Raw genomic sequence first — 16,115 nt, 5'->3', positions numbered from 1 at the left:
ATGACATCACAAGATTTACCTTTCTTCTGTGCATTTGTATGGTGATGCTTGTAGGCATGGATCTAGAAAAAGAAAAGCAAGGTATTCATGCTGATTTGGAGAAATAGTGTCTTAACACAGATCTTTACCCAGTCATGGAAAAAGTCATTGCACCCCACTAGACCTTGAAGGACAGATTGATTACTACTCTTAAAAATACAAGCAATATTTTTTTTTAAAAAACCTGAGCAAGTGGATGAATGAGTGCTCAAATGTGCTTGCTATTCAAAGTGAAAGCTGAAAAATTAGTATTACCAGCCCCAAGATTTAGTTGGGACTGAAACTTTACTTTTTAGAACTTTTTTTTTTTTTTTTGAAGGGTTTGCTAGCTAATTTATTTATTAGAAATACAATTTTAATAATTGGTTCCATATTAAACTGAAGAAAGTGTTTCATGTTGTGTGCGTCATTTTTGAAAGTGAGCAAATTGCATAAATGTTTTTGTCTGCTATAAGAATGATGACATTCATCCAGTAAAACCAGTGGTACATTTGAAAACTGTCAAGAATTCCTTAAACCAGTGTAAATTCATTACTAGACCATTAATATTATTCTTAGTATTAGTTTATAGTCCATGTGTTGATGCTGTCATTGAAACATACACAGTTGGCTTCGGTTACATTTTTGTTCTATAACAAGTATTATTTTATACTGTTAATTATTGACAAGTTTAGTGCTTTCAAAATGCATGACAATATCACTTTTATTTTCAAACTCTTAATGCAGCTATTCATAATTAAAGGTGTAAAAGTGCAGCTGTTTTCTTCCAAATGACTGGACTGAGTTTAGTGCAAAATATCATTTCCCAGAATTTGAGTGGTTTCCCTTCTCAAGACCTAATCTTATAGACATTGTGATGCTCAAGAAAAACATTTTTTTTTTTAACTGTGATGGATATGCTTTATTAACATATTATCAGTTCACCCATTGGCTTTAGCCTTTACAGCATAAACAGGTCCATCATCATTTCTAATGCAGGGGGTTTTTTTTAACCCTTTTTTGTGAATGGTTTGTATCATGAGAACTAGTTCTTATCTCAAGGATAATTGACACTTTAGAGTAATGTACAATAATGCAGTACAGCTACTCTGAACCCGCTATAACCTGTGCCAAATTTTTCAGTTAAGTCTGTTTTACAGACAGAGATAAAGTGTGTTGGGAATCTTTGTATATGAAAACAAGTATACTCTCACAAAACTCAAATATCTGAGATTACACCCAAGCTCCTCAAGCCTAGCTAGCTCCAGCTATCTGGAAACCCATATTTTCATTACCATCAAAACACTTGCAACCCAAAAAAGTATCTACAGTATCATATGAAAGATATAACCACTTTGAAAAAGTTCAAAAAGTAATGGCATATGCACAGAGAAATGTAATGAGTTAAAAGTCTTGTTAAAGTAAGCATGGAAGGATTCCTAGGTCAGATAATGCAAGGATCATCTGAACAGACTACTAGTACACTAACAAAAATATATCAATAAGAGATGCCAAAGAATCACAAATGCAAAGAAAATAGTCAAATACAGCAACTATTAACTTTTTTTCTTTTAAATGAGAAAAAGTTTTCACGTAACGAACATTATTTCCACTTGTAATTTAAATGTTTTATTTACCTTTTTTTTAATTACTTTATTATCTCCTACACTCCTGATAGGCATAGGCTGTTTAAAAATAGTAAATGTCTTAATCTTCACATTTATCAGAAAACTACTGTAATAATCAATGACACTTCCCTGTCAGCAATCTCTAACAAAATTGTGCATATGGTTTGCTGTCTATGCTCATAACATTTTATATAAACTCAGCATAGTCATGCTTTTCTTTTGTTTTCTTAGCTGCACATAACGTGCAGGCTCAGTTATGGAATAATAAACACTTTATCATGTACTGTTGCATTCAAGTGTTCTGCAAAACATGTAGCTTTGTCCTATCTTGATTTCCCTCAATTTGTCACACTCCCTCTGTGCACTTTCTTATGATTGCTCTTAAGTATGCAGAAGGGACTCTCAGATAGCTTCAATTTGTGGCAGATATTTTAAAACAAGAATTTCCAACCATGCACACTCTCATCAAATTATGCAAGCATTGTTTCTTGAATTCTGATGTTTTAAGAAAAATGTAACAAAATATGGAACTTTACAAGTCTGACTATCAAGATGGCTCTTTGCTCAAATAAGAATTTTTCTCCATCTGTAATCATAGAGCATTTGGGAACTAAGAAGAAATGTTATTTATCAGAGTGGTAGATACTACAAGTGATCATTGGCAGAACATGAAAATGGTTTTATTCATATGGATGATGGCTGTCATTTTTCACCTCAGCATAAACTACTTGTTCTTTTCTTTTTTCTTTTTAGCATAACTAGTTTTATTACTTGGTATATTGGTATAAATACAAAAAGCATAAACCTGTTCTCATATTGCCAGTTTCCTGCATTATTTTTTCCTTTCTTAAAATGTGACTTTTTTTTTTTATTTTCATGTTTAAATTGCTTTATGCAAGTCAGCTCCTCCCAGTCTTCATGTTCAGTATTGGGTGGTGAGCAGGGGCGTTTGGTTGACATGTTTCCTTTTTTTTTTTTTTTGATTGGTACAATGTGTTTGAATTTGGAGTGAAAGTGAGAGATATTTATGATGTGATAAAGCTAATGATATGTCAAGACTGTGTCAGACATAGTTGCTCAGCTTTTGCTTTAAGTATTTTACCATGTTTTTTTTTTTTTGAACACTCCATGATGTATAATTATATGGTTTGAAACATTTGGTTATTCAGCACTGTTTTAGTCATTGCCATCCTGCTTAAGTGACACCATTTTATATTGTTTTTGAAGGCTGAAATTTTTTACTAACCAACTTTACTGGAATTAGCACTAGACTTATACAACAGACTGTTACTGCAATAATACACATAACCACCTACACACTTTGTAACATAGTGTGACTTTTATACTTTAGTTACTTGGCATAAGTGGCATGACTGGCAGCTGACGTAAGCATTGAATCAATCCCATCCCTAAATGCAGAGACTTTTTATTAAATGACAGTTCCACCAGAAAGTGCCAGTAATTATACTGTTGAAACATGTCATGGATTTAATTCAAGTATCTGTGAAAGCAACAGTATCTGCTAATTCAGGGACCTGCACATTTTCATACGTGTAGCATGTACTGCAAGAATAATTGGTTTTCAGCCACTTTGTTTCAAGATTATTTGACATAAAAAATAATAAAATGATTGAATGTTGTAGTAAAAGTACTGAGTGTGATCTTGTTATTTTTGCAAAATGTAACAGAAACTGCTTTTTCTATGCCCTCACCAACCCAACTTCTTTGGTTTGTAATAATTACAGTTGTTTGCAGTCTTGCTTTTAAAGATTCTTTACACAAAAAATGCTAAGTACTGTGTCTGGCATCATTAAAAGCATCCTTAATGTTTCTTACTTGTAAAATATGTACATTTTGGTTTTAAAGAGTACTGATGATAGAGAAATCCAGTGTAAGTACAAGAAAAACTCTTGCCTTCCCCCTAAAACACAAGCAACAACAATTTTTCGCTGGAGAATGAGAGCATTGTGTGTTTCACGCTTGTACGAAAGGTTTAACCTTTCTTCTGTAGTCATTTTTGGAGATGCCAAGCATAATATTGTCACAAAATCTACTACAATAAATAAAGCTCTTCCTTCCCTATGGAATAGGCTGATTCAGAATCTAAGAACTTTTATTATTATCCAGTCTTTCTGTCAGATTTAGGGATGCATATAGCTCCCCACATAAGCCAACTGGGTAGAACATAAAAATGCATGAGCCTTTAAGTCTGTATGATTTTAAACAATGATTATATAAATGTTTAACTCTTCAGAAGTCTTTATCAGACTTTAGAAATATATTTTTTTAAATTATGAATAATATTCCTGCAGCCAAAAGTCTTCTTAGACGAAATCATCTTGCAAAAGTGAGTTAGTGCATTTTAGTTTAAAGCACAAGGAAAATAAGGATTTCACCAAAATTTAAACAAGTTTATTTAACCTACAATATCATTTTGTCAACATCATTGTACTACAGGGATTGTGATTTGATCTAATCAAGTTGCTGATTTTTGTTTAAGCCTGTAAACATGAACTTTGTTCATATTTTTGCACTAAATATAAAGTTCAGTGATAGTTTGTAGATATATTGGAAACATTTTCAAGCTGAGGTTCTTCTTCCCCTTTTTTTTCAGATTTTTTTTTTAATTTTACTTATTTCTTGGATTGTATTTTTCAGTTTTCTATCGGAACAAAATTAATATACGACTGTAATTCAGTGGATTACGAAGTTTATTAGTATATGTGTGATGTATAGGTTGTATATGAAGGATATATAACAATCAAAACATTTATATTAATGATGATATTTATAAACTGATAGTTGTGCCAGAAATAACCGGCAGGTACATCCCACTTGCTAAGTCCGGGTTGTGCAAAGTCTAATAATCTGGACTAAAAGAACATAAAGAGAAAAAATAAGTGTTTCAACCACCTGGTCTGTGGCATAAAACCAGTGATTTAAAAAAATCTTTCTTCAGTCTTTTAAGGTCTTTAATGATTTCATTATAAGTGCACTAATAATAAACATTTAGAGTACCCATAATATTAAACCCTTAAACTCAAACAAATATGATCATGAACGAATGTAGAGAAACAGTTCTGCCTTCAAGGAAAATTTAGAAGAGCTGAATTAAGGAGAGAGAATAGAGTTCTAATAATAAACAGGTAAACTGGTACTAAGTGGGAGGTAGAAAACATGCATTCATTTAACTGAGATTTTTGCAAGACTTCAAGCAGATTCTGACTCAAACAGAACTTGATGTAATATGTAAATGAAAGCCTGATGCAGTATGTTTTGCTGATTGTATAATGAAATGCATGTTTCATACATTTTCATTTACTGCTATGCACACAGTATGATGAGCCTTTGTTTTGCAAATCATTTTCAATAATAACTACATAAACATTTGCAAACTTGTATTGGCTGTTTGACTTGTGTGGATCCAGCTGTATGCATGTTTATGTTTACTATAAACCTGACATCCACAGCTCACTATTAAAAGAAAAAATACCCACAGCACCACAATATCGTTCAAAATAGGCCTTCAATCACAAACCTTCATTTTATATTTGAATTACGTGTTACTACACAAGAAGAAACTTTTCGAAAATATGTACACGATAAATTACAAGTTCTTCTGTAAACTCCTTCCTTTCAGAGGATAGCCATTTAGCAGTAAGCTCCTGACGGTATTAGATAAATATAATGAACTAATTGTTTTCACAGCTGAGGTTACAAAAAGAGGCGTAGGAGTCCACCTGTATTCAATAGCATATGAAAATCTTAAAGATAAAGGTGAAGCTTGAATAATCACCTGAAAATCTACAGTAGCTGGAATTTATAAGACCCTCCTGAATTAAGGAGCTATTGAACATAAGAAATTTGTAATACTATCCAAACTATAAAAAAATAATTTTTTTAATTAAAGAAGTCTAATGGTTTTCTTCTGTGTTTCCCAATGGCCTGAGAAGCAGATGTACTTCTTGAGAATTCCGGATGCCATATTTAATTTGCCCTAAATTCTCCATTCCAGTTATGATCTTTTTGGCCATCTCTGCCATCTGTCTATCTGCTACATCCTAAAACAAATAAAAATTATTCCACTTTTGAACACTACCAAATACTGTGTGTTTACAATCTTTTGACACTTCTGAGAATTTTGTATGTGCATTGAAAGGAGAGGGGGGTTTGGTTGAGGAAGGCTTAGGAGGCCTGACTGGTGACCAGCACTGTTTGGCGAGTAAACCACCAGTCCAGACTGGAAAGGACTGTGATGCGCCCAGCCGTCTGCTAAGTACTGCCTTTTTCAATTATTCTGGACCAAAAGATATCTCGTCAAACAGTGCTGCTGATCGATCAGACATATGCTAGTGCATAAGCCTGCATCTACTACATGTGACAGAGTTTGGTTGCGAGAAAGAGAGTGTATGTGTGCTCATATGCATGTACATATGCAATTAACTCCTTATAGTTTATTGCTGAACTACCAGTTAAGCTTAGTGGTGAGTGGAAATAACATTTAACTTAAATTTTAAGCAATTTTTTAAAAGTAAAATCTAAAAAGCTCTGCATAATTGTCAAATAAACATATTCTCATTTCACTAGAATTTATTTGACAATTATGCAGAGTTCTGAAAAAATCCAAAGTGAAAAGCGACCTATCCTCTAAAGCTACTTTGTGCATCTCATAACATTTGCAAACAAAAGCAATCTTCCTGTGTATTTTAGTTTGTTCCATTTTTTAAGAAAAAATTTAAGTCTGACTGGTTATGTTTTAATCTATATCACCATTGCAAGAGTCTTACTCACCTCAGCTGTCTTCTTACGTGGCTTGATGATAAATTTCACATGATCTCCTCGTCCCACAGCTTCTTTGGCCTGCTTTGTCTTAATTTCGAGATCATGGTCATTGATGCTGCACATAATTCTGAACTCTTTTTCTTTAGGTTTCTTGTTTTTTTCTTCTGTCCTAAAACGTATGCTTTCTTCTGCTAATTCTTTTCCTGAGAGAAGTCGGAATGATCTAACTCCATCCTGATTGGTTCCAATGTCAACTAGTTTTAGATTGTCTTTTTTGGCAACAGTTTCCGCTTCTTTTATGGTCATCTGCCCAATAAGCTTTTCACTTGCATCAAAGACCTGACAATGTTCATCTTCTGAAATTGCTACTTTTGTTGTTGTTTCCTTTGCTTGTCTTTTACTTGTTCTTGCCTTTTCACATAGTTTTGTTGAATGACAAAAATTTCTTAAAGATGATGGTCTAACAAAAATAATCCAAGGTCCAGAAATCTGTTCAACAAGTCTTTTAACAGCAGTTTGATAAACAGCACTTCTAGATACCCTAATTGGTGCTTTTAAAATATAGCCACTTGTCTTTATTAAATAGTGCACCAAAGCCAGCCCTCCTGGATGCATCTTCTGCACTTTCTGTTTCAAATGATATTTACAGCAATCCTAGACATAAAAAGCATCATATAAAAAAACAGACTTAAAAAGTGTCCCTAACATTTTATGAATTTTTCACTTAATAATTTCAGAATATATTATCATTAACTGCAATAATGGTATATGTGCAGATATATATACAAAGTGGACATTACTTTTTAGTAGTACTTATAGTAGGGACTGACTATCATTGCCTTTTTGTACTTATTGTTGAGGTACATAGCATTATAGTGATACTCTGGTGTGCAGAAAAAAATGATGATAAGTGACTCAAGTTCAAATTATCAGAAGACAGAACTGGGAATGCTTAAATGGCACAACACATGACTTTTCACATCACTTGGCATTTTTATTGAATATTTACATGCTTCTAAGCATTTGTCTTTTATGGCATTTTCTGTGCGGTAACCTAGACGCTAAAATTATTGATGAAATGTAGTTGCACAGATTCGTTAATACCCTCGACATAGGGGATCCATCCTTTTCCATTTATTTGGCATTGCTAGACCCAGTCCCTACTAGTGGCACGGTAATGTGCTGCACGGAGATGGTACAAAAATAAGTAAATTTCAAATATTTGGTACCTAGTGTCTCGAGCATGTGATTAGCCAAAAGAATTTCCTCTTCGCGTTTCAACTTCTAAACAGGAAGCCGTAAAGACATCCGGAGGTGTCCGTGTGGTAAGTAAACCGATACGACGACCGTGCGGTCCGTGGGATAAAATCTAATACAAAACTAGTTTTAGGTAGATGGGTGTCAAGAAATCATTTTTAGTTCCTGAATTACAGTCTCAAAAAATAGTATAGGCCCAACAGAAGGACGAACCACGACATTTAACAAACCGGAAAAGGGAGTAGAAGTGGGTTAGGGTTCGGTTTTGGTTAAGGCTAGAATTATAATTTTTTCCTCGGTTTTATGGTGTAGGTCCATAATAACCTAGCTATATCAATGCATAGTGTTCGTAAAAATGGCTAGGCACGTGACAAAGTAATTTTATAAATGTTTTTCAAGGCGAAAAAATACCTGCGATTGGCTGCGAATCACAGTTTGACGAATAATGTGGCTGGCTGGTAACTGTACTCGATGGTGGTAGGCACTGATACGAAGGCAGGAGCTGTACGTGGAGTGTGCATAAATGTTATCGCATATGAGTGTGATTTCTATCGCATCTGGTCTTTTAGGTTCACGACAAGAAAACACCCAGTGTGACCCAAAATTTTTTTTTCATTTTGCAGCTGTATTTTACATCTGCTAGGTCCACAATACTAACGAATATCATAGTTATGCGTATTTCTCGAAAATAGCGTGTAGAGAAAGGTTGGCAAATTATATTTTGTTTTGAACGATGAAGTATGACAACAGCTAAAGTTTTTGTGTTAGTCTAAACATGGCCAGGTGATGGAGAAAAACTGTCACCATACTAATTCCTGTTACAAGTCTGTACATTTAACCAACTACTGTAAGACACACACGTGATGAACATGTAAAATAACAAAACTGATAATGTTGTTGTGAAGAAAATTTTAATCCACAATCTGTTTTATACAAATATGTGTAGTCCATAAAGCAAATACAAAACAGGCAAATTGTAGACATCTTACACAAAAGGTCCATAATACTGTAACTTGCCTGCATAAGGCTAAATAAAAGAGAAATGCCTCATGATCTGAAATACAGGATATTATGTAATTTACCACCTTTTCATGCACTACATTGTTGTCTTCCTGGGACTTTCCTATAAAAATTAAACTTTTTTTTTTTTTTTTTTTGAGAAGTAGGGGTCCCCAGATACTCCTCTCCATGTCAGAAGCTTTCAAAAATGTATACGTGTGACGACAGTTTTTGAAAATCTGACTGAACCATAAAACTGCAGTCTGAGTATATGATAAAATATAAAATGTAAGATGCTTCAGAACAAAATCAGCGCATACACCGTATACTTTGCATCAAAGCGGATGACAATAAAAGCTGACAGGGTGCAAGGTTTCTCTGTTCAGTGAGGATGTAAGTGATCAAGTTTAAGAAGCTTCATGCTCTTCTCTCTCATTTTGAATTTCTGGATTTTTCCGGACACAGTCATTGGGAATTCATCTACAAATAGAAAGTATCTAGGAACCTTGAATCGGGCAAGCTGAAACAAACAAGATTAAAATAAAATCAGCATGCAGGCCACAGTTAAAACCTGATTATTACTTGAGCAAAAAGTATCTATTCTTTAGAATGCCAAAATGATTTTAGGTTACAAAATCAGCGAGATCATTTCAATGGAAACAAACTTTCATTACAAAATCGAAAATGACTGATAATACGTATATAAAGTGTGCTACATTTTTTAAGAATCGTTAACACATCCAATTTTCATGAATTAAGTAAATAAGGACAGAAATAGAGATACATTTGTATATACATATATATGAAACAAGGCAATGAGCAAAGTAAACATACACGTTGTTTACAAAAGTCCCTGAGCTCAGTTTCTGTCAAGGTTTCACCAGCCTTCAGTTGAATCCAGGCACACAACTCTTCCCCTAATCGTTCATCTGGAACGCCTATCACCTGAAGATGTCAGCAAACCATAAGAATGAAAGACCAACTGGGTGACTGTATGGATAAGTAGGACAACCCCAATAATTTAGGTTTTCATGAAGGTAGTTTTTTCTGATCTTTACATCACCCTTTAAAAAAAACCTAGTAAAATGATCATCATTGGAACAATTATACCAAATAACCAAGTTGTTAACTTAATGACAAAGTTCTCGCTCAATTTGTGGGAGCATTATTCCATACCTGGACATCTTTGACCTTGGGATGGTGGTAGAGCAGTTGTTCAATTTCTGTGGGATAAATGTTCTCTCCACCTCTAATCACCATATCTTTCAAACGGCCCACAATACTACAAAAGCCTTCTTCATCCATGACTGCCAAATCTCTATTAACATGTACAAAATAAAAAAATGTTGCCATTATTAAATGCCAAAGTGAGAATGAAGGGGTAGACTACGACAAACGTATCTTTCGCATTTCTTCTGTTTATTCTAATGGAAAAAAATTATATCTTATACTGTTTGCTTTATAACAACATAGCCAAAAAAAAACAAAGAAAAACAGCAGCAAACAACACCATATCATACCCTGTATAGAACCACCTATCTGGTTTGATGACCTCTGCTGTTTTTCCCTCATCCTTCCAGTATCCCAGCATAGTTGTGTAACCTCGGGTACACAGCTCTCCAGTTACACCTGCGGGCACTATAGCACCATTCTCGTCAACTACTTTTGCCTAGTAAAGAGAAAACAGACTTATAGTTTAATTAATCCATGGACTAAATGCCCGTTAAATAAAAGTGGTTAATTCTGATGATGCTTTATCAGTTTTGGAGGCTATTGATGACCGAAAGTCTTTCACAAACAGCTGGTCTTTCTTTCAAGTCCATTTTAAGACTTTTTGAAGTCATCCTTCTGTATGTGCACATATGAAAGTTGTTGGCTGTCTGAATACCTCCACATGATCTGATACACATCCAACAGTAGACACACGTTTTTCAACACTGCTACTCCGTAAACTTTGGAATGTAACCGGACTGGTCTCTGTAGATCCATAGCACACCTGAAAAAAATATATGCACAAATAAGAATATAGTAGCAAATATCAATATCTGAGTTTTTCAACAGATTTTGAGGAAGATTGTTGTTTGTAGTCCAGAAGTATGACTGGATGACAATACATCCAATTTCTTTTTGTACTGTCCCATAACATGACTATAAGGAATTATATAATCCATTGAGTTTGACCTTAACTTGCACAAAGAACTTTGTGCTCATCTTGATAAGTCAATAAAATATTAAATCTTTTCTCAAAATATATTCTGCAAGACTTTCAAAGATTGCTGACACATAAGCTAACTTACTGTAACCTCACTCATGTTCATTTCATCAATAGTCCTTTGCATGATTTCAATGGGACAAGGTGACCCAGCCATAATCCCTGTGTACAATGAAGTTAAGTCGAGCTTCTTCAGATCCTTATGGTTCAGCATGTCAATAAACATGGTGGGAACTCCATACACAGATGTGCACCTGTTAGAGGCATATCAAATAAAATGAAGTATGAAGAGAGCTCCCTTGAAATTGGTTAGAAAGCTATAGATTTCTCGATAATTCAGAAATTTGTATTGTGTTTGTCCATATATACACAAATACAAGTGTTAATTCTGCAGAGTACCAACCTCTCATCCTGCATAGCTTTCAGAGTAATGCCGGCATCATAGACTTTAGAAGGGAAGACAACAGTGGAACCATGACAAGGAATCTGCAAACAGGCTAGTACCATGCCAATGCAATGGTACAGTGGCACAGGGCAGCAGATTCGTGATATCTGCCAAAAAAGATGCAATTTCAGTTAGTAAAATCATGAGGATCATTCATTCATCCACATTATTATTTACACCATGTATTCATGAAAATCGTTAACACAATTTCCTGTTTCCAGTCATTCATTCAAATGAGAACAATACATATGATAATGGGTGTGAAAAGAAGAAAATAAGGCAACGAAATGTATAATGTGAAATATAAAGTACACAACTTTCATAAGGACTGATTAACCATATTTCCAGACCACCTGTGGGGAACACAAAGCACAATCAACAGCCTTCACAGCATCCCAGAACAGAGCCAAATCTTTCACATCATCTCTCCTAGATGAAGAATTTGTTAAAAAGGACAAAATCAATAGTGGGATGTAAAACTTTAAATGATGCAAAATCATTAGAAGTCTATAGCTAAACAGGATGTCCCGTACCCTGTACTCTACAACTAAGCATGCTATAATAATAAATTTCAGTTCTTTTAATCCAAAAATTAAAAAAAAAATCAAGAATGACATAGTTAAACATGCAACCAGTTTATACAATTACAAACACTTGTGATGCATATCTGCTTTTTCATCACTATAGATGCATCTAATTATTCCCTTAAGTGTGTTTTAATGTAAAGACATAATAGGCCATTTTAGTCACATATTTTCATTGCAGAGTTCTGTTCAACTATATTGCACAATGCTTATATGCTTGTTTGCCACCATTTAGACTGATTATTATGTGTACAATCTTGCATACTTGCTGGTTAATATCACCATTGCAGTAATAGCTTTACGTAAAGTGGGGGTGGTGGTAGTGGTGACGTACTACAGTTAAGAACTATCTTCGTGGAAAATATGTACAAAAAATAAGTGTAATGGTCAGCAAGGGTCAGTAAACATAGATATATATACACAAATGATATTAAGAGTATAAAATTTGTTACCCTATTGTGATAATCCAGACGTAGTCCTACATTAAATGCATTATTAATCATGTTGTGATGAGTAAGTGTTGCACCTTTTGGAAATCCTGTTGTCCCCTTTCAAAATATAAAATGTATTTGAAACAATTTTACGGCAAGATTGAACAGTACATGTAGAAAAAAATGTTATTTTTCTTCTATGGGATATAGATCCTGCACACAGTATAGATTACAATATAAAGTATTTTAACATCAACTGCTTTCTCTTTATAATTATACAGTTTTATGTATTTAAACATGCAAACACATATAGAAAGTGCCTGCTATAAAAAAACACTGTTATATAGTTTTATCTTTTACATATTAATAATAAAGTGAATTTGCACAGCGCTTTATCCCACCATCAAAAAATAGCTCAAAGGGCTTTGTCAAAAATATAAAAATTAAAAAAATGACATTGTAAAAATAATAATGGAACAACTAGTCGCTTTTATGAAAACCTACTCTGGTGCTTAATTTTTTAAACACTCCTCTAATAAAAACCATTACTATCTTTTCACAGACAGACCAAAAAGAATGTATTGTGACACAATTATACAAAACTCTCAAACTGCATGCTTGATCCTGAGTAGTGGACATGATATAAACTTCTGGTTCCTTACAGATGTGAACTGAATGTTGACAGGCTCATCAAACTGTATCATATCCTGGATATCATAGATGGCCTTGACCTCTGCACTGCTGGCAGCTTCAAGAATGTTGTCAAAGTTAAAGGTGCCTCTGTACTTCTCCGTTCCCATCATGATAAGAATTTTCAGATCTGGGAGTCTGTTGATTTGATGAGAGAAAATTGCTCTTTTAATGAATGACAGTTGAAAATTTGAGTTAAGTTTGCATGTCTTACATTTGATTCTTATAATTTTATGCATAAAGATTTGTCGCTAGATTTCACAGGGCAACAACATAAAAAGACAAATTCTAGTTTTTAATGTAAAAATATGTTTACATGAGACAAAGTTATCTGGCAATATTGTTAAATTATCTTTTTCTTTAGAGACAAAGATGTACTCTTGCTTAACTTTTATTCATTAATAAAATACAAATATTTCCTTCACATACAGATTCATTCACTGCTTCCTGTTTGAATCCATTACAAGTCCTGTTTTATCACACAAGTTCACATGAAATTCAACATTCAAGTGCTTTTTTCAATGAGAATTTATGATTGCTGTATTAGCTGGTTGTTCTGCAACTGTCCATCATTAAAAAGTGCTTCTTATCTTATCATTTACTGTCAGCTTCTTCAGCAATAATTACTAAAACCAGACAATCAGTATAGGGAGACCATCACTACACAACTGCTTTGTTTCTATACTCACAAGTGACTTTTGATGTTACCAGTGTGGCTAGCGGCCAGTTCTGGGATGAGATTATACAAAGTCTCATAGTAGTCTAGACCTTTGTGTCCAGTGGCAGAAATTAAAGCCTTGCATCCCACCTGTATTGTCAATATACTTAGCATAACAAAAGTTTCTTTCTTCACTTAAAACAGAATATGACTTAACTACCCTCTAGAATTTATTTTTAACAAACTTAAAAATTTCTTTTCTTACAAGATACAACAATAATGAAAAGCGTTACATAAATAAATATTCATACATGCATTTGTATAGCATGAACAGTACTTCTAAAAATACTGTGTGTGAAAGAAAGAGAAAGTGATCTACACAGATTTGAGAAGTATAATAAATGGTTAATAATTATATATAAAATTATATGTAAAAAATATTTTCTTAGCAAACTTCACAGAAAATAGAGGATTAAAATATAAACATGGACAATACCTTTTTCAATGAATATTCAAGTTCATTCTTCAGATATGTGGGGTTGAGATTCACCTGCGATGATATTACAAAATTGTTTCTCCTTAACCAGGTAAACACAGGCACAGAGGCCATAAAATAGCAATGTGTTGATTTTTTTCATGTATTGGAATTATTAGTAATAAAAGATTCAAGAAGCTTCATTTAATCTTGTGAACATCCATGAAAAATTGCGTGATGAAATGTTCCATTTACTTATACAAGTTTTTACTACCAACCTGTTTCTTGCAAAGGTACCTTACCAAAATAAACCCAGCTCGAGCTGCAGCATACTGCGTGACTACCCATTCTCGACTGTTGGGACCCCAGATTCCCACACGGTCCCCTCTTTTCAATCCCAGTGACAGCAGGCCAGCAGCCAATGATCTGCCTTTTGATAGAGAATAAGAAAGAAAAAAGGTAACTTTTAAGTTTTTAATCACATGGTGGATAGTTTTACAATTTGGACTTTGTAGTAAAGGAGAAATGAGAAAGAGAACAAATTAATGTTCAGAAATATCTTTTATAATACAGAATGTGTACCAGTATTGACAGACAGAAGCTTTGACCAGAGAATGTGCAAGCAGACTGAACCAGAATACTATGGCACATGTACAATTGGCCAAAACATTAAAAATCTCAGATCACTATGGCATAATAACCTGTGTGAGCAATTGTTCAAATGTCAAGCGTTCCCCATCTTGATAAAAAACAGCTGCCTCTCTGTCTGGAATGGATTCTGTTTGCATCTGCAGCAGTTTTCCAACAGTAATTCCCAAAAGAGGAGTCTTTGGCAATCCATAAGTGTAGCTCCACTTTTGATCTTGGGTGTTAGAGACTGTACTGCCATGACTTAAGCTTCTACCATAAACAAAACAAGTTCTGTGTTAAAATCCCAATAACATCATGTGCTGCATCTTTTGCCACTGTTTTCACTACATGATTTTTTAAAATTTGAGTGTCCTTCTTGCGATCTTCAACTTTTGATTAAAAGTTATTTGGAGTTATCAGCAGAATGATGCTTTCAAGCACATCATCATCTGGTAATTATTCTGCAGTTCCTAAAGTAAAAATTATTACGTCCCCACAGGCAGTCCTCAGAAATATTGTTATATTACTTGGTTATGTCTGCAAGGCCCCAACTCCATCAAAATCTTATCATTTAGGAAGGAACAGTGTGATTAAGTTTCTTTACTTGTATGTACTGAGCTGTGTGGAGTGACCCAATTTTGAAATGCATGTGACTAAGCACTGTAATTATAACCCTTGAAACTGGTCGATTCTTGTACTCTTCACAGTTGCAAGAACAGCATTGAGTTACATGTCAATGGGCTGTAAAGACAATGATATGTAAACAGTGCTGCAACTTACCTTAGGTTGCCGTGACAGCATCCGGACCTTGATATTGACCAGCAACTAACTGGATGACGAAGACGTAAGCCCAGTACGCGTCGGAGACTGCGGCTTACCAGAGCCATGTCGATCTTTGGTAGTTGAGTTTCGTTAACTGCTCTTCGAATTTTTTCTGGGCTTTTCCTTTCGGTATAGTTTCACAACAGGTTAAACAGGTAACTGGCTACATGAGTACTACTTTTATTAATATATGACTATACCGAGACCTCAGCGATAATCAAGCTTTCGAATAAAAAATAAAAATAAAGTTATATAGGTCAGATAAGTATATAAACTGCGGTTTGGTTTTTTTCGGGGTTTTTTTTGGTTGTTGCAGCCTGTCCAGCTTTAGCATGAACTTTTATTCCAAACATGCATATGCCATTACGCATGCTATACATTTTTTTCATGTACAGTACGTACGTATGTGTTAATTATTGCAAATTATACATCTACTATGTTTTATTATATAAGTATAGATAAGTCCTTTTGGAACGTGCTGCTG

General features: G+C 34.2%; 2 protein-coding genes across 4 annotated transcripts; both read right to left on the bottom strand.

The window, feature by feature from the left end:
* Positions 1-217: 217 nt before the first annotated feature.
* Positions 218-8,252, bottom strand: LOC112559447 (translation initiation factor IF-3-like). Of its 3 annotated transcripts, none has more exons than XM_025230721.1 (3): positions 8,109-8,252; positions 6,438-7,084; positions 218-5,707 (listed from the first exon to the last, which is right to left on the bottom strand). In XM_025230721.1, exons 2-3 carry the CDS (start codon positions 7,041-7,043, stop codon positions 5,561-5,563), a joined length of 753 nt encoding a protein of 250 aa, XP_025086506.1. In that variant the 5' UTR covers positions 7,044-7,084; positions 8,109-8,252; the 3' UTR covers positions 218-5,560. The 3 variants fall into 3 exon arrangements, with proteins under 3 accessions (XP_025086506.1, XP_025086507.1, XP_025086505.1); XM_025230722.1 differs by lacking the exon at positions 8,109-8,252 and adding an exon at positions 7,658-8,039 and having other exon boundaries at positions 6,438-7,082; XM_025230720.1 differs by lacking the exon at positions 8,109-8,252 and adding an exon at positions 7,533-7,556 and having other exon boundaries at positions 6,438-7,082.
* Positions 8,253-8,579: 327 nt separating this feature from the next.
* On the bottom strand, positions 8,580-14,896 carry LOC112559589 (acyl-CoA synthetase family member 2, mitochondrial-like; the record flags this gene model as incomplete). Its single annotated transcript, XM_025230921.1, has 13 exons — positions 8,580-9,204; positions 9,519-9,629; positions 9,861-10,002; positions 10,205-10,353; positions 10,573-10,680; positions 10,982-11,150; positions 11,300-11,448; positions 12,378-12,473; positions 13,019-13,184; positions 13,736-13,854; positions 14,201-14,254; positions 14,482-14,609; positions 14,881-14,896. Coding segments are annotated over 13 exons (1,545 nt in total), but the record flags the coding sequence as incomplete, so codon positions are not given.
* Positions 14,897-16,115: the final 1,219 nt, after the last annotated feature.

This window comes from Pomacea canaliculata, linkage group LG3 (assembly GCF_003073045.1).
Source record: "Pomacea canaliculata isolate SZHN2017 linkage group LG3, ASM307304v1, whole genome shotgun sequence".
Classification (NCBI taxonomy): domain Eukaryota; kingdom Metazoa; phylum Mollusca; class Gastropoda; order Architaenioglossa; family Ampullariidae; genus Pomacea; species Pomacea canaliculata.
The sequence above is the reverse complement of the archived record's forward strand: the minus strand, read 5'-3'. Positions and strand labels throughout refer to the sequence as shown.

Excerpts from the sequence above, each read along its gene's own strand:
- LOC112559447 (XM_025230720.1), bottom strand. Across the intron at positions 5,708-6,437 it reads CACGTAAGAAGACAGCTGAG|GATGTAGCAGATAGACAGAT; the intron begins GTGAGTAAGACT and ends TATTTGTTTTAG.